A 27,212-nucleotide genomic window follows, 5' to 3' on the forward strand; every position below is an offset into this window, starting at 1 on the left:
ATACTGATCAGAAATCATTGGATGCGTATGAAGCTAATGTGAGAGCCCTCCTCTCCGATCTCAGCTCCAAAGCCGCCCATGACAACGACTTCTCCACCACAGTTGTGGACTGGGGAACAGAAAATTCCATCAGCGACAAATTTTTTACCGTGGCGACGTCACTCCCTCTACATGTCAACACGGTGTCACCGTCGCAGCCAACAAAACATTACGCCAATGCCCAAACGGTACCCAGTTCATAGCTTACTACGATCTCTGCATGTTGCGTTACACCAGCAAATCCTTCAAGTTCGATGGCTTAATCGGCGAAGATGGCTGCGACTGGGCTCTTAACAAGACGGAAATCTCTGACCAGAGCATTTTCAATCAAACAGTGTGGGTTCTTTTGGGCAATGTGACGGCAAAAGCTGCGAAGTCAAACTTGCCGGATAAGAAATTTGCCACCCACGAAGTTCCAGTCTCGGCCAAGCAGAAGCTGTACGGGTTAGCACAGTGCACGCCGGACTTGACGACGGCAGAATGTAGCCAGTGTTTTGAAACGGCCTTACGACAGCTTGAGGATTGTGATGAAGATACGAGGAAGCTTCAGGAATGTTGTTGCGAGGAGAGCCCACGTGCAATGACTTTTCTCGCAGGATGTAACGTTAGATATGATACATACCACTTTTAGAATGTCAGCAAGGAATCTGCAGATTTACCAGATGTTCATCCCTCGCCTCCGCTTGTTCCTCTTGCACCTTCAGGTAAGCAATCCATTCTTCTTATATGCTCTTAATTACACCTAAATGATTATCTGTTCTTGTTATGGACGCAGGAAAACGACATGCTGGAGCACAAATTATTGCAGTGATTATTGTTGCTGTCATTGTTATTTCAGTGACGCTTTTTTGTTCGATGAGCTGCTATTTGCTAACGAGAAAACTACGGAGGAGCCAGCAATCTATTCTTACACAAAACTGTAATCTATACTTGTTTACCTATAAATTTAAAATTATGTTCGAATTTTGGCATGCTGGTAAAGTTTTAAGTACTCATATATTGGTGTAGTTGGCAAAGAAAGTTCAAAGCTGAAGTCCTTGCGATTTAATCTTGCCACAATTAAAGCTGCAACGAATAACTTTTCTCCCCAGAACAGAATTGGTAAAGGTGGGTTTGGACATGTACACAAGGTAGATTAATTTTATATATCTCTTGTATTCTAGTTTGTTGTTTCGTTTTGAAGGTAACAATTCCATCTTTATGGACGGCCAAAAAGATTTATGTTAGTTTCTCATAATTGGCCTTATGTTTAGGGAATTCTTCGTGATGGCCAAGAAATTGCGGTTAAAAGACTCTCCAAAAATTCTAAGCAAGGAGCATTAGAATTTAAGAATGAAGTTTTACTGATAGGCAAACTCCAACACAGAAATCTAGTGACTTCATTGGTGTTTTGCTTGGAAGAACAAGAGAAAATTCTTGTTTACGAGTATGTTCCTAATAAGAGTATTGATTTCTTTTTATTTGGTATAGTCTCAACTACTTTAACCTCTTTTTCGTTTTTTTTATTTAAAATTTTAACATATGCCATTTTTATATTATTAAACTAATTGTTTTCATTGATTTTCTCCATTTTGATTTAACTTCGTGCAGACTCTGAAAACCAAAGACAATTAAATTGGCTAAAATGATTCAAAATTATTGGTGGAATTGCTCCAGGGCTTCTTTACCTGCATGAACATTCTTACCTCAAAGTTATTCATTGTGATCTTAAACCTAGTAATGTTTTATTAGATGCTAAGACGAATCCAAAAATATCAGATTTTGGTATGGCAAGAATGGTTGCGATAGATCAAGATCAAAAAAATACAAATAGAATTGTTAGAACACAGTAAGTGTTACACCCATTATTTGTCGCATGCATGCTCTTGAGCTGCATCTTAAACTTACAGGCAATTGAATTTGAAACAAATTGATGGCATTTTATATCTTATGTGAACATTCCTTCATCTTAAAGAATAACTTGAGGATCGATCTTTCCTATCGTTTCATATGTTTATCCACAATAGTCATATTTGTTTCTTGCATATCTATTATATATATTATACTAATATTTTATTTAGTGGTTATATGTCTCCAAAATATTTAATGTATGGACAAATTTCAGAGAAATCAGATGTATGTAGTTTTGGAGTTATAGTCTTGGAGATAATTAGCAGCAAAAGGAATGCCAAGTCTTACAAATCACACCTTGATATATCTCTATTTTATAATATATTTTTATATATAATTAAGGGATTTTATAATATTTAAAGGGTTTAAAATGTAGAAGATACTCATATTTTGAATTACAGAAATTATATAAATTAATTGCTTAAAAGTGTATTTTTTATTATATTTTTTATAATTTCCCTTTTGAAAGGTATTTTTGCTTTGATTTTAGGTTTTATCCAATATCATTTAAATTCAAAAGTCCTTTAACTTTGGTTGCCATGAAGATTACACCAAATTAAGAGAATTCAAATTTAAAGTTCTATCAAGATTACAAGATAAAAGAAGATAAAAGATAAAGCTAGAAGACTCAAGGGTTTTCTCATCTAACTATGACAGATTCAAGAGCTATAAAAGGAGATCAAAGGAGCCTTGGAGAAGCAATGAAGCCATCTACACTACACAAGCACAAGCATACACTTGGCTTCCTCTTGTGTCTAATACTGTCTTTTTATTATTTTCTTTTTATCATTATGGTGTCATCTAGCCATATGTGTGGCTAGTCCTCTTTGTTCTTGAGGACAAGATGACGTGGCTTGGGTTTCTGTTTTATGAGGAAGTTTGTTAGTTTTCATATTTCAATCCACTAGTACATTGCTTTTATGAATTTCCTAGATTAGGATTTTGATTTCTTTTGTGGGATGATATTTGATTTGTGTTTCAATTGAACAATTATGTTTTGAAGTTTTCAATGAATATATTTTCATTTTCCTCATGATTCTATGAGTATTTATCTTTATGGATTTCTATTTTGATTTGCACAAGTGGTTCATACTCTAGGGTTTTCGATAGATAACTCACTTTAAGGAATAAGATATAATTGTTTAATAAAATTCACAAGCTAAGTGGTTTTTAAATGATTAGTTGAAAGATGATTATATGCTAGCTCTCTAAGTATAATTATTAATTAATTAATCACGACTTAGAAGTTATCTAGGGTTTTTTTCTTTTCATTTGGTAATTGTTTTTATACAAATTCCTCATTCTTTTGAACCATGATAGCCACTTGTCAACGTCCTCGAGAAGTATATCATTCTTGTAAAGTCTTCGTTGCTTTCGCTTCCTTTTACTTATTGTTATTTTCTTTTTATTTTTGTCAATTTATTTTTTTAGACAAATCAATCAATTTTCTTTCCCACTCCTTCTTTCTCTACATCACGTTTTTCTTAATTAAAAAGGTTTTCAAAATTTTAACAAAGCTCCTCATAGAGAGAGACGACCTAGGTTGACCTCTATACTATATAGGGTTAATTTAGTTAATTAATTTAAGAGCTTACACGACAGGGTGATCACACCTCTTGACTCATGTGAGTATGAAGTCCAATTTAATTCCTGTCTCTACCTGATCATATTTTCATATCTATCTAATAGACGAATATGAATGAGAAAAATTGAAGAAGACCATGCCGTTGACTATCCAATTATTTGGCAAATTAATGCAGGCTTGGAAGCAGTGGAATGAGGGAACACCATTACAAGTATTGGACTCATGCCTAATGGAATCTTGTTCTCAAAGTGAAGTAATAAGATGCGTGCAAATTGGGTTATTGTGTGTTCAAGAAAATCCAGAAGACAGGCCAACAATGTCTCAAACTGTTTCATATCTCTGTAATCTTTCGACTGAATTGCCATCTCCAAGAGAACCCGCATTCTTCATGCATGGCAGACAAAATCAAAGTGAAAATATTGCAGCAGAATCACTTTTGGATCAATCTTTGGTGAAGGCTAATCCGTTCTCTTTGAATGAAATGTCTCAGACTGAACACCTCCCACGATGAAAACAGATTCGTCTCTCCCAAAGTCATGGATTTAGTGAAAAGCATTCGCTTTTTCGTTGATTCAGAGTTGATTATTGTGAGTGTATTTCCTTACAATAATTTATTGTTTCATATCTAACAAAACTGATAATGTTTCAGAAGGGAGTGGCTGCAGCATGGGACTTGCCCAGTTCGTAGGCGTTTACTATTACCCCATGGACATGTTTCAGAAGGGAATGGGAGCTTATTCATACTTTCAGCCAAAATAAGCCAACCAAACGGGCCCAAAAATAACACACACACGCACGCACGCACTGTTCATACCACACACTTGCTTCCACCACACACACACACACACACACACACATTACATCTCTCTTTTTGGGACGATTAACTTTCTATGTTCAGAAATGACTTGATCAAACATATGGTGGACATAACAACCTCTTTGCAACGTGGAGAGGCATAGTAACCATCGCTATGTATGTCAAAATTCTATTGTTGTTTCCGATGGATTTTAATTTTTACCCCTAAGCTTTTTTTTTTCTGACAATAATTTTCACCCCTAAGCTTTATTGCCGAAGTTTATATTCTTTAAGGACAATCAAAGGATTGATTCCCGTAAATATACTTTGGGTATTTCATGTCATGACAATTAAGAAAATTAGAAAATTAGTTATTCTTATAAAAATTTTAAATTATGTACCTTCATTTAAAATTATAATTAGTTAAGAAGTTATATAGATAATTTTTTTTGAATGAATTACTTCACCCGGTGTCTTAGCCAACCTCTTAGAGAATTACAAACCAAACTAATCCAGATTGGGAATTTGAAGACCCATATGGGCGGCTACCCTACCACCTATGCTACTGTATGCCCAAAGGATCAAACCCATGACCTTTGGTCAAGTTGGAACAAACCCTTACCAGTTGATCTAAGTGCTCGGTGGTGAAGTCATATAGATAATTAAATAACCTACTTTCATCGCCGATGAAAGTTTGATCTTGACATTTATTTTGGCTCCGTCAAGAAGAAAAGAACCATATGAGTGACGTACTAGAAAAGTCAAACTTTGTTCTGAACAATGGATAATCACTGATTGCCTACAAATAATGCTTCCACATAATAACACGTGGCCTCTCAAAGCAATTTAAGTGTTATCTCAAACTTGGAGAAAACAATCCCAAACGTTCATGAGCTTCTTCGTCTCTTCTACCCATCAAGGTTTCATGAGCTGTTTTTTCTTCTTATTCTCGTCTTTTCATATGTTTTAGTTCATAGTTTTCAGAGTGGGTATGTATTATAGGGCGCAGCAAGATGAGATATTGAGTAGTATGGCAAAACGTTGTGATTTGTGTAGTTTAAAGAACGGGTTCGATTTAAAATAAAGGGAATTAAAGGTCCTTACATTCTGAAAATACAATTCAAACTCATTGTTTTTTGTATTAATTTTGATCTATTTGATTGGTTTAGTTTAATATAGTGAAAATTGATTGGTTTTTGGATCAGTTTTAAACTCATTAGACATGGAGAAACTTTGCGGCTTCAATTACTTTCACTCATAGACCTTACAAAATTTTACAAACTTTTGAATTGTTGTGCTACTATTTTCTTTTTTTAAAAAAAAAAAATAGAAGATCACCAACCGATTCTTTGAAAAAAAGAAACACTTGTACAAACTGTGAAGACTAGCTTACCCAAAAAACCTGTGAAAACTAAAATCATATGTGAATGTGTTATGGCGTTAAAAATCTATGATACATTTTTTTAATCTATCCTTCTGATCTCGGCCTCCCTTGTCCCACATCGCTTTCAGAGTTACTGAACGTGGCTGCAATTCCATGGGTCAAACAAAATCTGAGCAAAGCATTTATTAAATATACGTTCTAGTAATAGACTAGTAGTTAGTCTTCCTCGGATCATAACCATTTGTTGATTAAAATAGGTAATGCTACGTACTGTGAGAACCTCTTTTTAATAACTAAAACCATTCCATTGAAACGAATTCTGTTAAATAAATTATATTATCTCTCAATATTACAAAGTCCATTACGGATATAATTTCAAAGTCCACATGAAGATGCGGTTCCTTAAAGCTTCGCACTTAATTTTTGTTGCGGTAAAAGTCGATTTAATTCAAGTGCCGTGGCAGATAAGTTTTTGTCTGAGCAATATAAATAATCTCTCATTGCTGAAAAGTGCTTCCTCATACCACCTGGTAACTCAAGAAAATTTAAAACCTTCCTTGTCTCTTCCACACACTCTTTTTCTGTCGCAACCAGATTCTCCTCCACCACCACCTCCTCCTCCCCCTTCTTCTTAGTTTAAAGTCCTGATCTCTAGATTAAACCAAACCAATTCACCGTAAACTAGAAGTGGAACCAAACTAGTTGGTTATCGCACTCTTAAAATCGATTATTGAGTCATTTTTCTTTTATTAATTGATCCATCTATTTCGGTGATCGGTTTGATTTACTTTGATTTGAATTGATTGGTTAGGATCAGTTTTGAGCGTTAGTGCATGGAGCTACTTCTTGTTGCTTGGTACTGTTATCACTTATGGAGAAAGAAGAAGAAAAGCGATATGCTCAAACGAAACTGTAATGAGGGAAAAACAAATTTCAATCACCAATTCTCATTTCAAATTATTATCTCGGTTTCAGAAAGCTCACTTTGAAAATCTATGCATTGATCAGTTGGAGAAGAAAGTTCCAGCTTGAAATCCATGCGATTTAGTTTGTCTGCAGCTGAAGCTGCAACGAATAAGTTTTCTCAGGCCAATAAAATAGGAAAGGGAGGATTTGGAGAAGTTTACAAGGTATCAGTAAAACACACACAATATTATATATATGTGTGGTATATTTTTATATTACCGTTGGATTTTATCTGTGCAGGGTATTCTTCCTAATGGGCAAGAAGTTGCACTCAAGAGACTCTCTAAGGGTTCTCAACAAGGTGCACTAGAATTCAAAAATGAAGTTTTACTAATATCCAAACTTCAGCACAGGAATTTAGTGGCTTTGATTGGATTTTGCTTGGAAAATCAAGAGAAGATACTTATCTATGAATATGTGCCCAACAAGAGCATCGATTGCTTTCTATTCGGTATAGACTTCTAACCTAATTATATATATGTTGTTTGTTAGATGGATTATTACAAGTTATCTTGTTAGAGTTCGCTCGTTTATCTTTTATATATAAAATTATGAACTGAGATGGTAATAATGGCTAATTATTCAAAAACTTAAAAAGAAAAAACCGGTTTGTTTAACCACAAACAAAAATTTGAAAATAGAATATATTTCTTATGTTGTCAACAAAAAGGGAATTTATCTCAAGGTTTTGTCTGGTTAAAATTATAATCCAACTCATATTGATTCATATCGTTCGGACCTCCTTCAATTTTTTTGACATGTTATCATGTTAAAAAGGTCTAATTTGGCCATCCAAAGTATTAACTCTTCGTTGATTTTGCAGGTTCACAACAAGAGCAAAAAATGTCAACTTGGTTTGAACGGTGCAAAATTATTAGAGGAATTGCCCAAGGACTTTCATATTTACATGAACATTCACGATTCAAAATTATCCATCGTGACTTGAAACTCAGTAATATTTTATTTGATAACAATATGAATCCCAAGATATCAGATTTTGGCATAGCAAAGATGTATGCTAATGCTATCGATCAAAACGAAGAAAGTACGAGTAAGATTGTGGGAACACAGTAAGTTTTCATTCGTATTTTTGCTTTTTGCCCTTCTCCCCAACTTTGTTTCTCAAATATCTTCATGAAAATCATTTAATAATATGCAATCATTGCTTATTCTTCGTACGTACGTTAAAGGTTAAAATTTACTCATTAATTTTCAAAAAGGGTTAAGGTACACCCAGCTCCTTGGACTATTTTTTAGGTACATCCGGTATCCTAAAATATTTTGTGATGCATTTAGTACCTTGAAGTTTTTTTTTAAATGTGTCCAACACCTCAAAATATTTTTTGTTCAGTACTTTAAAGTATTTTTTTCAATGCGCCCAGCATCTAAAAATATTTTTTAATGCTGGATGCACCAAGGCAAAAAAAAAAAAAACTTCGAGGTACTGGATGTACCTAAAAAATATTTTGGGGTGCTAGATGCATCGCAAAATACTTTGGAGTGATGGATGCACTGGAAAATACTTTCGGGTGCTAGATGCACATGAATAAATACTTCAGGATACTAGATACATCTTAAGTCTTATATGTTTTAAATATTAAACTAATTTGATATTATTATATAAATGCAGTGGCTATATGGCTCCTGAATATGTAATGTATGGAAAATTTTCGGAAAAATCAGATATTTTCAGTTTTGGTGTTATAATTCTGGAGATAATTAGTGGCAGGAGAAACGGCAGCTCCAATGAACCACACCTCTTAAGTCATGTGAGTATTAAGTCCAACCACTTTGTTTTCCCTTTTCAGAACTCGTTTCAAGTATCTAATTAGAGCAGTATTGATGAGTATGTTATTTTGCAAATTGTTGTAGGCTTGGAAACAATGGCAGAATGGGACACCACTTGAAATATTGGACCCATATCTGATGAGAGGATCTTATTCAGAAAATGAAATCATAAAATGTCTGCAGATTGGGTTATTATGTGTTCAAGCTGATCCAAATGATAGACCTACGATGTCTAACGTTGTTTTCCATCTGAGCAATCTGTGGATTGAATTGCAAAATCCAAGAGAACCTGCCTTCTTTACTCCTGGAAGTGGAATAAGAGAGGTCTTCTACGAATGAAATGTCCAAGAGTAATATCTTGCTTCGGCATCGCTTTTTATGCTGATCCTTTGGTAATCTAGTTTGTGATCATGAAGGCAGTTCATTAGTTGTTTTGCATATGTAACACTAATCGGAAACTTGAAATTTGTCAACTTTCTTTATTTTACTGTTCACAAAGTTTGCATGACTACTCAAGAAACTCTGACACTCTTCCCTTACTTTCTTCATTAATTCAGAAAATCAATCTATAAATCCGTGTAATTTAGCTTTTTTTTTTTTTTTTTTAATGTAGTCCTTATACTTTATTTTTGTCTATGTATTGATATCTATAATTAACTACGGTTTAAAAGTTAGTCACCAAAGTTCAAACCGTTTAGATCCACAATTGGCCTTATACATATGTGGCGCGCACATATACAAGTTAAATGATCACGTGGCCATTTAGAGCCTATTTAGAATAACTTATGAGCAGCTTTTTAATTCTGATTTACAAAATATAAGATAAGTATGTGAGAAGAGTTTTTTTTATGCTTATGTAAAATTTGCTTACAAGTAATTTTAATCATGATGCCAAACAAAGAATCAACCATATATTGAACAAGAAGGAAGCAAGAAAAAACATAAGAATATAGCTGGAGGTTATTGTTTGACAGAAAATTCTAGAGAAATTACTTTATACTGCAGAGAAGATAATTAAGAAAAATTTTATAGTTGGCAAAAGAAATCTTTTGAAAGTATTAAGGATCAATTTCTGGAATTTATTTAGTACTCAAGCATGGATTAAAATAGGGTAACATAGCAAATCCACTGTCCCAAATGCAAAAGCAAAATTCGGCCTTGCTAAGCCCAAATTATGTTGTCCAAGATGTGCCTAATCGGATCCAGACGGCAAGAGCAGCTGTTTTTTCCATTTTCGGCCAAGAAATTGCAATGAGAAAAGTTTTCGGTGCTGTATTTTATTTCTGAGACCAACTGAATGAATTATTTTTTGGGAGAATTACAGTTAAGTCTACCAAAAAATAATTATTTAAAAAATCATAATGACAAGTGAGCAGTTAAAACCAGTTGTCATTTTTTATTCTAACATTTGTCATGAGATGCTTACTTGTTACCAGACTTTTTTGCAAATCTGTTCCTACTATCACGAGACTTTATTGCAAATCTCCCTTGATTCTTTCTCCATTCATAAAACACATTAGCAACTCCTTCACTTCTATCACATCCCAAATTTTAGGCCTAGAAGTACTAAAATTAGCCTGAATTGGGAGGCTATTAAACCCCTTTTGGCAGAGATCCCAGATATTTCCTGGAAGGACAAAAGGATTCCCAGTGACTAAATCGTAAAAGGAAAGTTTTTTGGGATTGAAAAAAGAGAAAGTTAGAGACTCAGAAGAAGTCTTGAGGCCCAAGAATAAGAAATAGAGATGAATGTAGGCCAAAGGTTATGTTGGAGCCCTCAGTGAGGTGAATTTTGAGGTTAAGACAAATCAGGGGCAAAACTGTAATTTTGTAAAGTTTCAGGCTGGGAGGGGTAAAAATAAAAATTATGCCCGAAAATCTCAGAAAAATCCCCAAAAAAAAGGGAATGGTAGGTTAAGGTCTGAACACTTCAGAAAAATTCTGAAAAAAATAGGAATAAGGTTCAGAGGCTTGTATGAGGCTAAAAATGACGAAAATGCCCCTAGAAAGAATTTGTGGAATTCCCAGGGTTTTGATTGATTTTGAATATTATTGAAAATGAATTATTTAAAGTATAGGGAGGCCTCAGATAACTGGAAGAAAATGGGAGAAAATACTTGAGGAATTATCACATGTTTTAAAAATAATTCTGTCCCTAAAGAGCGAAGAGATTGGCTTTAATGGAATTTAAAGCATATTTACATGCTATCTGGGGAAAGTCAAAGTTAAATGTCTAGAGGTTGACTTTTGACTTAAGAAAAATTAGAGGAATTCCCCGTGATAAATGAATAGTATTGGTACCCGGAGATAGATTCTCGGAGTTGTGGACCAGTAGAAAGAATTCGGTCAAGATCACCCCGAAATAAATATTATTAATTATTTTAATTATTTTAATGGACGAACAAGGGAAGAGCATCACTCACTCTTTGACAATGTTATATAATGCCATGTGGATTTATTTGGGGTGAGAAAATAGTACCAGAACATGCCCCAGTGGTCCCGGGAAAGTCAGGACCTGAAAAAGTATCCTATACGGTGCAGAATGGTAAGATAGGTGGAGGAATGCCTAAGGGTGGTATTTTACACGAATTTTATATCAATTTCCTCCCTATTTTAATGCCTTAATGATGAAGGAAAATGAAAGAGACAAGTGTACAGTTAGATGGAAGGTATTACGTGTACGGCTGGATGCAAGACACGTGTACGGTTGGATGCAAGACATGTGGCTTGATAATGTAAGCATGATGTCATCATGATGAGGTATGCATGATGTCATAGGACACTTGTCACCGCAGGATCAAAAGAGAAAATGGACGGTCCAAATCAAGCCACACAATTTTAAGATCAACGGCCCATATTCAGTTTTATTTTCTATAAATACCCCCTCCCCTCCCGCTCATTTTGTCCAAGATCATGGAAACCTTGGGAAAGCTCTGGAAAAATGGTTTCTAGAAAGAGAAAGAAGAGAGAGAAAGAAAGGCCAAGTGGTCCCATGCAAGATCAAGCTCTAAAACAAGGTATGTTTATGGTTTCTGATGTAGTTTTCACTACTCTTGTTGTTGTTGAGCTTGGTTATGGATTTTAATGATTTGTGGGAGCTTGGAACCCTTGGGGGAGGTGCTACACGAAATTGTTAAGGATAGGGGAAGATGAAATTGATGTTAGATTAATGTTCAATGGCTTGAAAGGAACACGAATCAGGTGGTTTTTTTGCTAAAATTGGTTGAATTTCATGATTGAGTAACTTGAGTACTATTTTCGGCTAGACCTGGTTCTTGTGCCTAGGATTTGATTTTGATGATTTTGATGCTTTCAATGTGTTTAAAATGAAAAATTGTGTAGGGATAAGATGAAAGAATGAAGTTGGAAGCATCAAAATCAAAACTAAAAATTTAGTGGCAGATTTCATTTTTGGCCTAGAACCAGGGGAAGGAATTGGAGTTTGATGAATCTAAGCTCATATTTGGATTCCTTGGCAAAATTGTGAAGGATTAGCCTAAGGGAACAATTTTTATAAAGCTAGAACACTACATTATAAATTAAGGAAAAAGGGATTAAGTTTAAGGACTTGAGTCTTCCATATTGTGTAATTCTTGGTCCTAATGAGTAATGTAACCCTTGTAACTGTGATTAGGACCTTGAAGCATCCAAGAGAAGGTTTAAATAGGGTTGAGCAAGCAACTTTAATGGTTGGAAACAAAAGGGAGTAAGAAGAAAGTTTAAGGACACAAGGTAGCAAACTTGACCTTACTCTTTTATGCTTGGTATTTGCTTGCATGTATGACATGTTTCTATGTTATATGATTTTATGAACTCATGTGTTGTGATTGTGAATGTGTTTGAAATATGCCATAGGCCTATGTGTTTTATGATAAATGCATGATGATTTCCAAATGTGTCATTATGTTATAAAGATGTTAAGTTACAAGCATGTTATAAATGTCAAGCTTACCATGTATGTTTGGGGTGGTTATTGTTTGCTACTGACATTCTCCTGAATCTCACCCTCCCTTAACCAACCATAATAGGTGATATGATCAAGCGAAGGATACATGAAGGGGAAGCAAGGAAAGAAGAAAAGATTTGGGGAAATTTGTTGTATCACATTTTACACCGTATATACTGATGTATGTTGTAAATGTGCCATTGATGGTATGTGATGATAAATGATGATGTTGGCTTGTGTAATTAGTTATCATAATGTATGGGAATGGTTAGTGTATGAATGGAATGGTATTATGTATGGAAAGTTTTAATCATGAACTATTAGTGCAAGTTAGGGGATAAGCTATCCCTAATTGAGCAACAAAATAGTGACAGAGTAGCAGTATGGCAAATGATTGACTCTGCTCATGAAATTTGGCATGATTAAAATACAAATCCTGAGTTTTAAAACAAGTGGCAGATCACTTAAGACGGATGTGTGCGCTAAGAGTTATGATTGCTCAAAGTTGGACTGAAAAATCTGAAATTTAACCAATAAACAGTAACTTGAGAACCAATTACAAAGTTCAATCTACAGGCTTATTTTGTGAATCACTTGAACCGTAACGCTTCCAAATGCATACTCTGAGAGCTTAAAGTAAGGATGTTTCAACTTTCCCTCATTTTGTCCTTGCAGCAGAAGTTATAAAGAGAAAGTTGACTGATTTGAACCTTTTTAGTCGCCTTGGGTTAAATCAAAAATAAAAACCAAATTATGTAGTAAAGCACAACTCGGGTCGAGTCTCTTGAGGAGCCTTTTATTAATTCCTAAGTTAACTAAGTGACAAAGAATAAAAAGGGGGGGTTGAAAAAAGGATTTTTCAATTAATAAAACTAATTATGAAAATAAGAAATAAATCTAAACTATTTTTTTGGATATTTTTAATAAAAAAAGAATGAAAAATGAAAAATTGAATTTTAGAAAATCAGTAATGAGAATGCTTCTTGACAACGGAATGTAGCTATCCTTACTTAATAAGATATGGGAGTAACATAATGCACCAAGTTAAAAAAAACAACCCCAAACACGGTTTGGGTCAAGTAAACTCAATACTTAACTACCCTAAACGCTAGATAGTAATCAAGTTATTTAGCCACTTTTAAAAAACCACTTGATGTGCAATTTAAATTGAGTTAATAAAACTTGTTTCCCTCTCAAAGAATGCTCACGGAGACACTCAATTGCAATACATCTCAATCATAAAATCTAACAACGCGCCAGATAAGATAATTTTAATGAATGCAAAGGAAATATATATAAATTCAAACCCCAAGTAATATAACTCATATTAAACTGCAAAGATCCAATTAACAGAAATTATAACGCATAATCTCAGTCTCCAAATCAAATGAAATATTCCTAACACAGGAAAAATCTAATGAAGTTCAAAAGAAAATTAATTGGAAAACTAAATACTCCCCTAGTTGAAACTCCAAGCTCAAGCTACTCCTCCATCTTCAAGAAGCACAAGGAAATTAGCCTCTCATAGCTCTAGAAGAATCCACAATATACTTGAAGCAATGAGAATCCATGGAGGCTATAGATGGAAGGATGAATATGGAAGATTATAAGCAATGCAGCGGCCACGTTCTTGACCGAAAAGAAGAGGTGAAGACTGGAGGTGCGGAGTTGTAGTGTGCGGCGGCGTGGTCTATGAAACTGAATGAGTGGATTTGGAAGCTGTGTATACGTGCAGTGATTGATGTTGGCGGCGTGGTCTTGCGAGTGGCTATGAAGGATCTGGACGCTTGTGAGTGGGGTGTGCGGTGGTGTGAGGCGTATGAATATGAGTGTGTGTACGGTGGTATATATAGGAATGGAATAGGGGGCGGCCGTGATACTTGCTTGAAGAAGGAGATATAATATATATTCAAATCAAATATGAAGGATAGGCGTGTGGATAATTTCTGTATCCTCTTTTTGAATCCATAAAAATACAGATAATATCATAATCTGATGCCATCCAAGCTGTGTCTCCAATTTTTCTTTTTTGTATTTTTTTATTTCCTTCCTTTCAGCTTTCTCATTATCTTTATTTCCTTATTTTTTTTAAGGCCTGCAAAAGATAAATCGAGATACTATCACCAAATCCAAAATCAATTATTTAAAAAGAGATAAAAATATGATAACATCTCCTATTAAATCTCTAATTTCATGCAATCAGTATTTGATTCAAAATATCTAAAATCAATGCAATTTATCCCACTTTAATTGATAAATATCTCTAAAAAGATATCAAACAATATATTAAAATCAGGATTTATCATTGACATAAACCGAACAGAGGGAGAGGAAGAGGGAGAGGGAGGGGCAGCGATCGAAGAAGAAAGAGAGCCTGCTTATGATAAGTGATCCTAAGATATCATGCTTTTGATCTTGCTAAGGACATCAGAATCCAGCTTATGACTTATGAGAGATTGGGAAATTTCTCATGAGCATATTTTCAGAGAAGCTAATGCTTTTGAAGATTAGTTTCTATTTGCCACTTAGCTTTGCTATTTTTTTTTTTGGCCCAAGCATAAGTATCTTCTTATTCGAGACATTGTCGACACTAAATATAGGCACCTTTATCAATAAAAATTCAAACATTGGTTTGTTTTGAAGAATTAGCCCCTCCTGCTAGACCTAACTATTATTAGTAGTGCGCTTTGCGATTTTTGTACCCATAAAGCTTTTTGCCTTCTTATGTATTTTTTTTAACCGAAAAAAAAAGAAAGTTGTTTGCCCTAATTCCAGTTTCATTTTCCCCCGCGGGCCTCTAGTTCTCATTGATTAATATGATCATTAACGTGTATCTATATATTACTTCTTTGGTCCTATTTATAAGGCCAAGAGAGAAGAAAATTTTTTCATCTTATTTATCAGGTAGAGAGAGAAAAATTTCACATGAACATACAAGTTTACTCTTTACTTATTATTGTGTTGACGTTGTTCTCATATAATATATTGTATGTTAAATAAGAATAAAGTTAAAAAGTTATTGAATTTTAAATAAGAGTTAATGAAATTTAAGATTTTTATTGATCTATATAAAACATATTAAAGGTGACTTATAAATAATTCATGAGGAGTATTTCAAAAGTAACGTTATTGACTAAAACAATAAATAATATCTATATATCCCCTTCCAATGGAAGAATCAGAACGTAGAGTTTATTTAAAACAAAGAAACAAGGAACGTAGCGTTTATTAATTATTTATGTCACTAGTCTGCTTTAGATTCAAGATTTCATGACCTATTATTAGTTTACATAAAATGCTCAATCTCATCGAGGGGGAGCTTGTTTTAACGACTAAGCAATCTGCTAAAAAAAATTGTTAACTGACTAACTCTGATTGAGTTGGAAAAGATCTTATTTTTTGGGACAAGTAATTAGGCCTCTGAATCCCGATATGGAAATAATATTAGGAGTTTACTTTCTGCTTTTTGTATCCTAAGGCATTAATTTATACGATTGAAAAATTATATTCTTTGGTCTATTGCCCACTAAATTGTGTTTTCTTTTTTTGGGATAGCGGACTGTATTTCACTAATTAAAGAGAAAGCTTCATTAGGACATACTACCTATTATCCTTAATATAAAAGCTTGTTTGATTTTTATTTTAGTTTTAAATATAAAACTCCAATTCACTTTGTCTCTCATATTTGTTTTTTTTTTTTTTAAGGTAGTCCTCATAATAATAGTAGTTCTAACAAATATACTTGATTAATAAGGATATTTCAAGAAAGACAACACTTATTTATGACAAATAATTATCTTAACTAACTTTTTTAATCTACTCAAATTGATTAATTAGTTCTTATATTAAGGACCGGAGGTAGTATAAGGCTTAGAATCCTTCATCAAAATCCACCACATGGGCTCTTAGTGGAGGGTGATTGAGTATGCAAAAAGTACCCTGGGTGGGAGAATCTATAGCTAAAAAAATTAGTTAGGACTACCTCTTCCTATAAGTAAGGGTAATACTAACCTAGTTTTGTGTCTACGTTTCAAAGTCCATAATCTGGTTTCATTAGAACGAGTCGATCAATTCCATTTTTTTAAAAAAAAAAAATTAAGAGGCCTTCCTAGCTAAAGACTTCTATTTGCTTTGTGGTTGTAGGTTTTTATTTTGTTTTATACGTGAATTTTAATTGTTATTGTGTTTGATTGGTATTTTTTATTTGGTTTGGACTTAAAAAATTTACTATTGCATAAGATTTTTTTTATATCATTATTGCATAAGTTAATCTGGTTTGAGATATATTAGGTCTCTTTTCTTTTTAAGATATCAAGCATTTGTGGTCATATTTCAACTTGATGTGTAGTGGTTAGTAATTATGTATTTGTAATAACTCATAGATGTTTAAAGTATTAATTTATAGGACTTTATTTCAATTTGCTTGCATCCATTAGATCCACTTCTCCAATAAAATCTTCTCGTGTAGTTTTCATTATTTATAATAGTCTAACAGAATTTTGAAATTACACCCATGCTATTATTAAAGTAAAACCATTTTCTAAGATTCAATTAGAGAAATGAACTTAATGTGTATAAGCAAATGGATCTGGATTTTCCGATTTTTTCTTCTATTTTATTATTAATTATTAAAATTTTACATTTAAATTTAAAAAATTATGCTTATCTATGTCTTGCTTCTGAAAAAGCATAAATACTGGGAAAATCTGAACGATTTGAATTTATTATTGAATTAGGCAAAATGGTAAATAGTAATATTATTGTAGCGCTCTCTTCTTTGTGAGTTGATTTTTTTTTTTTTAAATTTTCTGCTTAGAAAAAAAGTCAAAAGATTGATTATAAACTCGGAGTATTTTTAACGACATTAAGCTCAAAAACGGCGTTTGAAGGAGTTTAATTAAAAAGTATTAGTTCTAAAGATTATTAATTATATAACCATGTTCAAGTCCGGTAATTTTGCAGAAAGAATGGTAGGTTTAGTAAGTTATTGACTAATTAATAGTTGAGTAAATTTATTTTTTCTTTTTAAAAAAGGTAAGACGTTTGTGGAACGTACCTTTTTTTTTAAACAAGGTCTATACATGTTTTTAAAATAAAAAAGAAGTCTATGTAATTCATAATTATTTTAGCAGAAAACTATAAACCGCTCTTTTAATTTCTTATTTTTCATGAAGGTATATCGTAGACTTTTTATTTCTAATTTTTCGGTTTGTTTATAACATTTTTTAAATCAAATCAAACGTAAATTAAATATACATTCCTCCATTTCCTTGTCATGTTTGTTTGCATGTACGGCAACAATTTTTTCTATTCCTGTCGCTATCTTGTCGGAAAAGTCCAAGTTTTAATTTGACATTCTTAATATAAATAAAATCTCCGTGACGAATTCCCCTGGCAACAAGCTGTGATGACTGGGAAGATTGTTTCATTTACGAAGGGTTGGTCATGATGGCATTAAAAACACATTGACAGTGGAAATTAATATACTTATAAATTGTTTAAAATATAAATTAATTCATTAATTTACATAATTAATAAGCTAAGTTGATTATTATTACTTATAAAAAATGTAAGTTGATTATTTGTTAAGAAAAAATATATGTTGGTTTTTCAAAAATGCTTATCTTTTAATCATTTACATCAAGTATTATCAATGATATAGCTTATGTATCAGAATAAAAATAAATGGGAGTCACATGAGATTAATGTTTTATATTTATGTTCAAAGTAAACTCATCAATTACTAATAAGAGTCAGTTCAGCAGGCAAGGAGTCAGTTTATAACCTATAAAGTTATGATTTCAAATCCTAATGCTAATATGAGGATCTTGTTGCCTTTTGTTTTTCCAAACCTAATTCATCTAAACTTTTTGTTATAAAATGTTTAGATATTCTTCCAATCCCAAACATAAAAACCATTTTTTTAGTGCAATTTTGGTCTTAATAGGAGTAATTAATTAAGTATATAACTTTTTAAATAGGACACTAAAGATGTTGTTGAGTAATGGTAGTATTTCGTATGTGCAAACTTAATACCATTGAATTAGCCTGCGAATAAAGCTTGCGTGCAAAAATAAAAATATAATCTAACACGTACAAGTGAAGACTATCGATCTATAAAGTCTAATCCCCATTACTACTTACCTTTTATTTTTAATTTGATTTGATACTTTCAACATAAATTCGTAAATTTGGTATCCCAACAATTTTTCTCAAAATATGCAGAAGTTTACGTAATTGCTAGCTGATTGAGACTTGATATCAATTATGTTATTTCCAGGATAACGTTGATTATTTCTTCCCACGAAAAAATTGAATAAATCACAAACATCTCTTTATATTTCATAAAAAAAAATATAGAGAGAAACATCTATTTATATATAGCATAGAGATAAAAAAACCAAATAATATAATAATCATGACTTATAAATACTATATCTGACTAATATAGATTGTTTATTTGATTAGAAAGGTAAATCATATCTGCAGTTTTTATACAAAGAAAAGAAGTAAGGTGGTATTAAAATCCGACAGGTATAAAGTACTAGAAGTAATGGTTTAAAGGTTAATGGCTCTCTGGTGTTTAAAAAAAGATGGCTAATGGATCAAACCAAGGTCAATCTAAATCAAATTAGACATGATCTAAAAAATAATCCTCTAGTCCTTATTAAGATATAATTAACTAATTTAAGTAGACTAAAGATATTAGTTAAATTAGTTAATATGATTTTTTTTCTAAAACACTCTAAGCATGTATTTGTTTTAATTGCCTCACTTATTCTCCTACTTGATTATTGTTGGGAAAATATCAATAAGATTAATTCAAAAAATAATTGATAAACATGTAAAATAGATCTTATATATAGGATCAATATTAACTTCCTAACTAATTTCTATATTAAAGATCGAAGGAGTATAATTTAATAAAAACATCAATGTATGAATTTGAAAAAAGCAATGCATTTAGAAAAATGCATCAATTCACAAGTAAATAGAATATGTGTGTGTGTGTAAAAGCTATACATAATTCAACAAATTAAATGTTTTTGGTACAATTCAACAAAATAAAATAGAATCTAATCCAATCAACGTATTCAAAACTTTTAATTAGACTAAAAGACTAGTTCACTAGTCGTCCAAACGGTCCGTTGACTCGGGTTGGATCTTTTTACCACGGAGACAACATTCATTTCGATGGAATGTTTTAGTTGTAGAATGAAGAGGAACAGAAATTATAAAAACTAAAATGATTCTCCAATTTTTATAAATTATAGATCAAATACATTGGATATTATATATTTTAAAGTTATATATTACTTTTAAAAATATCTGAATATATCCCGACAGAATGCAATGCAGACCAAAGTTTTTAAACAAAGCCAATTAACCAGCTTGTGGATTGATTACGGATGCTTTTATGAAAGATGGTTCTGGCTTACCTACAGTTTTTTTTCCCCGGTATTAAACCCTCATCACAAACAATAGTCGTGCGGGGCAGAAGATTGGAATAACATAACAGTCTTTTAAAAACAAATTTTCAATTTACAAATATAAAATATGTAATAAATTTTATCTCGATTTACGTAAATGATTACTTTTAGGATATGAGAACGTGATTCCAAACAAAAGTGATTACCTATATGAATCAGAAATAAAATTGAGGTTACAGTCTAATCACGCGTGATCAAATCTTCTATAACTCTTGCGAGTTAAGACCTTTTAAAGTACCTAAGAATTAAGTCTGATTTCACTACCCTTTCTTCCACTGTTAAACACAGTCTAAGACCACTTAAAAAAAAAAATTTCTTATTGTAAAAATAAACATGTTAATATAATAACCCTTTTACTGAACAAAAGTTATTATTAATATATTTTTATGCTGAATTCATAATTAGATTTATTATTCTTGCTGCGCTTAAGTATTTGCATATCAGTTTTATTCTGAGTATCAAATTTTTATGTACTACATTGTTTCTTGTATTGTTTCTCCAAATTCAATTGTTAGTCAAACAAAGCAGCTTTCCACATCAACCATTAGAAAGAAAGAAAAAAGGAAAAGGAAGCGTTTAATTGTCAACCGTGGATATTTAAAATAGTCTATTGATGATAATGACACAAATCACATAATAGTTAAATACCTAATTTCCTTTTACCATCTATGTTTGACTTTGACTCCACTCAAGCATCTCTTGACAGAACAAAATTAAAAGGAAAAAAAGTGAATAAATACATTGGCCATTTAAAACTAACTCAAATAGTTGCGATGAGGTTCAACATAGGCAGAGATTGATTATTCAAACCCTCTAAATCCAATGAAAGATGAGAAAAGAACGAGTAAATTATACTAATTTCTTAAGGTTTCTATAAATTGAGTATTTATTTTTATTAAAATATACATATATTTATTTATTAACTTTTGTTATAATTTTACGCATTTTTTATTTTACTTTTGAAATGTATACAAATCTCCATAGAATTACAAAATTTGGAAGATATTAAGAAAATTATGCACTTTTAAAGTTAATGAAAGTATATACTTTTACGTGAATAGTGAAAGTATATACTTTTACGTGAATAGTGAAAGTATAAAAAATTAGAAAGTACTACCTCTGGTCCTAATTATAAAAGTTAGTTAACTAATTTGAGAAGATTAAATAAATAAGTTAAGTTAATTATTTGTAATAAATGGATATTGTCTTTCTTAAAATATTCTTGCTAATCAAGTGTATTGACTAAAACTACCATTATTAGAAGAACTATCTTGAAAAAAAATGAATAAATATGAGAGACAAGTAGATTGGGATCTTATATTTATGATTAAAATAAAAATCAAACAAGGTCTTATATTAAGGACCGGAGGTAGTATTAATCAATACTTGCGGCAGAGAAAGTCTATGTTGGCAACATTATTCTACTCACGTGGGATAAAAATAATACTATAGTGGACAATCACGTATGGCTGAACAATGCTTCCTCGCGACAACCCGCTCCATAACAATATAAAAGCTCAAAAAATCATTGCCGGGTCAAACTTTGAAAAAGAAAACAATCCCCATGAAAAAGAATCTGTTCATGACCTTCTTCTTCCGCCCAATCTCACTGTGGCAACCAGGTTTCTGGAAAAAACAAAGAAACTGGTAATCCGCAGAGATAATGGCGGCTACCCTTAAAAAATTTGCGATCTTGTACACACTAGTTTACCTGTGTGCTCTTCTTAGCTTGAAAACCTCAGCAGCTCCAACGTATCTCGCTGATTACTGCACAGAAAATGGCACCTACGCTTCTGATAGCAGATTTGGTGGCAATCTCAATGCTCTCCTCTCTTCCCTCGTCACCAACGCCACCCAGGTCAAGGGATATTACACTGTCATGGGCTTCGGATTCACCGACGCCGTCAACGGACTTTTCAACTGCCGGGCAGACCTTAACATCAGCAGTTGTCATCAGTGTGTCACCACCGCAGCCTCCCAGATCACACAGCGTTGTCCTAACCAGACGGAGGCCATCATCTGGTATGAAGAGTGCATGCTGCGATACACAGACAGGTAAATAACAACAGAAGCCATGATATAAGTAATTTATCATATTTTTCTTTTCATAAGGTAGAGGGTGAGTCCTGAAAGAACGTTAAAGTTGCTGCAATGTGACTTGAAGATCGTAAAGTTCAAATCTGAAAACAGCTTGTCCGTTTATAAGACTGCATACATCTATCTCTCCCAAACGCCACCTCGTGGGAGCTGTATGTAAGAAATGGTTAGGTTTCAAATGAAGTAATCATAACTCAAAACACACAAACACACACACATATAGGTACTTCAAGTTTGCCAGCACCGAACCTGGGAGGAACATGGTGGACGGGAGGAACATATCTGGCAACAATCTGAATGCGTTCAATCAAACGTTGTTCAGCTCGTTGAATAATATAGCAGAAGCAGCAGCGAATTCTCAGACGGCGGAGAAGTTCGCCACCGGGGAAGCAAAGTTTGGCAGTAACCAGACTGTGTATGGGCTCGCGCAGTGCACCGTTGACATACAGTCGGCCCAGTGTGAGACTTGCTTGAAAAATGCCATCGGAACTTTTCCGATATGTTGTAACAGAGCCGGAGGGGCAAGAGCTCTGCTTGCTTCTTGTATTGTCCGATATGAACTGTATCCATTTTACAGTTCATCTGATTCATCATTGACTTCTTCAGGTAATATACAAACATATTAATGAATAAAATTTCAAAACTTGTTTATTTTGTCTTTTTATAGTTTTGTTTGGAAAGAGGTTGGGAAGTCCGCTGAGCTAGCTTTTATACATGGATTTTCCAGCTGAGATTCATCAATTTCTTGTACGTTGTCAATAAGAACTGTTCTAATACGTTAATGTAAACCTGATAAGAAGATTCTTCGAGTGTTCCAGATCCTACCTAGTTTTTGATTAATTAGATAAGATGTGATTGAGATCACATCAGAGTCTCGAAGGTTTGGAAAACAATACTATTTGCCCATGCCTTGTAGCCTAATGGCAAAAAAATTTCCTTTAAGTGGGAGGTTGCGGATTTGTTTCTTCGTATAATCTCAAGCTATCAGTGCTTGACATTTTAAATTGCAAAAAAAGAAAAGAAAATACTACTATTTTCTCAAGAAATATAAAAGAACAGCTTTTGTGGATTGAGAAGCTTCCTAGGCAATCACTATACCTTTTTGATAACTTACAGTACACATGTAATATTGTTAATTTCGTGTTTATTGTTTGCTTTTGAATCGTCAGAGGATGAATACTCTTTCCATGGATTTCTTTTAAAAAAATGCAGGAAAGAAGAAACTTTCATCACGAGCAGTTGCCTTGATTGTTGTCCTTGTTATGGCTTCAGTAATTCTGTTGGGTTTTGTCAGCTTTTTGCTGCGGAGAAGAGCAAGGCAGAGGCAGAGAAGCATTTTAAGGGAAAATTGTACGTAGTGTGAAGAAGATTTATAAAACCATCCATTCTCAATTTCTAATATGCTTACCTTTTAAATTCAACTGTGCAGTTGGGGAAGAACTGGCTACTTTGGAATCCTTGCAATTCAGTTTGGCCACGATTGAAGCTGCCACAAACAGGTTTTCACATGAGAAAAAAATTGGCAGAGGTGGTTTTGGAGAAGTTTACAAGGTGACTAAATGTGATTATTATAAATACATAGATATATATACACTTTTCATCCAATGTGCCTAACAAATGGTATGATTCTAGGGAACTCTTCCGGATGGGAGAGAAATAGCGGTCAAAAAGCTTTCAAGAAGTTCTGGACAAGGTGCAACGGAGTTTAAAACTGAAATCTTACTAATTGCCAAGTTACAACACAGGAATTTGGTGGCTTTATTAGGATTTTGCCTAGAAGGACGAGAGAAAATGCTCATTTATGAATACGTACCCAATAAAAGTCTCGATCACTTTCTATTTGGTGAAGTTCCTCTATCCCTATCCCAACTATATTTTCAAGTTTACAACTGACAAGTTAAAATGCAATGTTTCATATATGATTATGGTAGCACCTGCCATAAAAAACAGAGTTCACCTTTGTACTAACTTCAATGACTCATGATGATGTGTAGATCCCAAAAAGGAGAGGTTGTTGAATTGGTTTGAACGTTACAAGATTATTGGAGGCATTGCACGAGGAATTCATTATTTACATGAGCATTCTCGACTCAAAGTTATACACCGTGATCTTAAACCAAGCAATGTATTATTAGATGACAACATGAATCCAAAAATTTCAGACTTTGGCATGGCAAGAATCATTGCTATAGATCAGGATCAAATAAATACTAATAGAATTGTTGGTACATAGTAAGTATTTTAATTCCTTTTGGTTTATCTTATCACTTCCACTATTTATCCCTTCATTGCACAATTTTACAGATAAACATTTTTTGTGGGACAAAGTATTGTTAAGCTCCCGTTAAACTTTAACTTTCATGTTCTCCTATTATTCTCCTATTAAAGTCCTATGGTTGTCAAGTGCCACTAGCGGAGGAGTTTATGTGAATTAGCTCTTGAATATGTTACACATATAAGAAGATCCTTTTTATTGTTCCCGATATGCTCGACAGTTTGCTTAATCTTATGCAGTTCTAACTAGTGTTGTTGTTTTTTATAATGGTTATATGTCTCCAGAATATGCAATGCATGGCCAATTTTCTGAAAAGTCTGATGTATTTAGTTTTGGCGTCATAGTTCTTGAGATTGTTAGTGCAAAAAGGAATGCTCGTCCTATTGAAACACAAGATCTTGATGACCTCTCAAGTCAGGTAAGTACAAAATCCAATAATTTGTTTCAGACTTTGCTAATGATGTGCATATCACCATCCTGAGTTGTGTAGCAAACAAAGCCAAAAACAGAAAAGCAGAAACCAATGGTTCAATCATGAATGTAATTATTGATATATTATTTCAGGCTTGGAAACATTGGAGGAATCAGACACCGCTTGAGATAGTGGACCCAGAAATAAAAGATTCATGTTCTCAGAGTGAAGTGATCAAGTGCATCCAAATAGGTTTATTATGCATTCAAGAGAACCCAGAAAATAGGCCCACAATGGCAAGGATTGTTTCATATCTAAGTAGCCTGTTAGCTGAATTGCCATTGCCTCGAGAACCAGCATTTCACATGGATATTGATTTGAAGCTGAACTTGGTATCATGGGAATCCAGTGCAGGTCAATCTAACTACAATTCTATGACATCCTCAAATCATGAAACGTCAAAGAGTAATCATTTTCTAAGATAGTACGAGTTTGATTATGCTTTTGAAGTATGAGATGCCAAATGTCCATTGTAAATGAATAGAGAATTTCTCGGCGATGTAAATGCCAGATAATCTACGAGTGCTCTTGCCTTTATTTCCTTGTATTGGTCCTGCTCATTTTGAGATATGCATTTACAAAATCTAAACTTTTAACGACCCTTCAGCGATTACAATTCAAAGAGGGGGAAAGAATGTAAAACTGGGGCATTTCTCGAAGCTTAAGGAAGGTGGAGTATGCTACTGACCTCGAAGGAAGCTTAAATGGCCGTCAGGCGCTATTTCCATAAATGTTGAAAAGATCAAGATCATTTCTACCATAAAAACACGAAACTGGTAGGACGCAGCACGGGCCACGACCATTTGTAAACTAATTGAATAGTGAGTCGTAACACTGAAATCACATAAAGTACAACAAATTATGAAGAAAACATATCATCAAACACCTTTTGAGCATGCACGAGTGCAGATTTCCATATCACAGAACCATCAACCCCATGTCTTAATAGGATCTCTGTTTTTTTTTTTTTTTTAAGTGTCTCATAGCCAGATCAACAACTACAATTGATCAATATATAATAGATTCAAGGGGGACATACTCCCATATAACAGACAACGGAGGAGGCAAAAGAGACAGGTCACAATCACAAAAGATATAAATTTTTAGTCTTTTACACGACCCTTCAGCTATTACAATTTACAGTGAGAAGAAAAGAATGTATCATTAGGGGAATTATCGAAGTCTAAGAAAGATGGAGTATATTGCTAACCTCGAAGGAAGCTTGAATCGCCATCAGGTGCTATTTCCTTTAATGATGACAAGATCAAGGCCATTTCCACAGAAAACTGATTGGACAGAGCACGATGCACGACCACTAGTGAACTGATCGAATATTAAGTCCTAAAAGTGTAATCAAATAAAATACAAAAACTTAGAAAAGAAGGCATATCACCAAGCACCATTCGAGCAGAGTAGAAATGCAGATTACCACATATATCGGGGTATATAAACCGAGGGCAAAATAGGATCTCATAGTCAGATCAACAACTACAAAATATAGTTTTGAAACTAATCAATATGTAATGGATTCAAAGGGGAGACTCACAAGACCATTCAATAGACAAAGAGGCGGGTAGACAAGGCCTACATCGGAATGGAGAATTAAAGAAAAAAGAGAGAGAAGGGGTTAAACTTAAACCGATGGGCTTGCATCATCCAGGTCGTCCCCTCCGGCTACCAGATTGTCTCCGGTCATATCTTCCCACAGGCTCAACGGCTCAACCCAAAGACTGTGAATGGGTCAAACACAAAGCCCTAAGATACAACATGATTTTCCTTTGGTCGAGCTTGCATTGGATTGGGTCGAGAATTTGGACTTCATGCATAATTTGGATCGAGATATGGGCCCAAAAGGTAACGCCCAATTTCAGACTTTAGTCTTCATAAATGTGATTATATTTTCCTTTTTATCTTGAGTGACAAGATTTAAATTGTTCTTTAGAAAATTCAAATTTAAAATTTTATGATTACAGTTGTTATATTATATATGTTCTTTTTTCTAGAGGATTCTACCTCCAATCTTTAATATAAAACCTAGTTAAATAATTTAAAAAGATTAACGAAGTTACTAAATTATTTAATTATAGCATATATTACATTATCTTTCTCAAATACTTATATGGATCATTTGATTATATATCAATTTATAAACAAGATAGATTAGTTGAGATAAAAATGATAAATATAAACAGTTTAAAGTAATTTAGCGAATTTCTTAATTTCTCTAAATTAATTAAATGATATTATATTAAGGATCAGAGATAGTAATTAGAAGATTGTTTTTATTTTAAATTTTGTTTATATTGAAGTAAGAAAATTATTGTAATTTATTAAAGATTAATTTTGAGAGCTGCTTTATAAGGAAATATTGAATTAAAAAAGGAGAAAACTGTTAACTCAATACTCAAGCTCAAAATGGAGGGGGCACATTCTAATATTAAAAACACAAAAAAAAAAAAACAAAATTACAATAAATTAAATCTGA

The 27,212-nt window shown here is 33.2% G+C and overlaps 2 protein-coding genes across 2 annotated transcripts; both read left to right on the top strand.

The window, feature by feature from the left end:
- The first annotated feature begins 259 nt into the window (after positions 1–259).
- LOC114760998 (putative receptor-like protein kinase At4g00960) lies at positions 260–8,786 on the top strand. Its single transcript, XM_028950311.1, has 10 exons — positions 260–593; positions 693–743; positions 815–958; positions 1,048–1,169; positions 1,293–1,482; positions 6,702–6,823; positions 6,900–7,110; positions 7,483–7,729; positions 8,290–8,428; positions 8,532–8,786. Exons 1-10 carry the CDS (start codon positions 260–262, stop codon positions 8,784–8,786), a joined length of 1,815 nt encoding a protein of 604 aa, XP_028806144.1.
- A 12,760-nt stretch (positions 8,787–21,546) lies between these two features.
- On the top strand, positions 21,547–25,264 carry LOC114760999 (cysteine-rich receptor-like protein kinase 10). Its single transcript, XM_028950312.1, has 8 exons — positions 21,547–21,938; positions 22,204–22,586; positions 23,193–23,330; positions 23,410–23,531; positions 23,613–23,823; positions 23,975–24,212; positions 24,505–24,673; positions 24,820–25,264. The coding sequence occupies exons 1-8, from the start codon at positions 21,547–21,549 to the stop codon at positions 25,150–25,152; spliced, it is 1,986 nt and encodes a 661-aa protein (XP_028806145.1). The 3' UTR covers positions 25,153–25,264.
- Positions 25,265–27,212: the final 1,948 nt, after the last annotated feature.

The sequence above is a fragment of the Neltuma alba genome, unplaced genomic scaffold, assembly GCF_004799145.2.
Source record: "Neltuma alba isolate B1F8T4 unplaced genomic scaffold, ASM479914v2 tig00011065_pilon, whole genome shotgun sequence".
NCBI classification, from domain to species: domain Eukaryota; kingdom Viridiplantae; phylum Streptophyta; class Magnoliopsida; order Fabales; family Fabaceae; genus Neltuma; species Neltuma alba.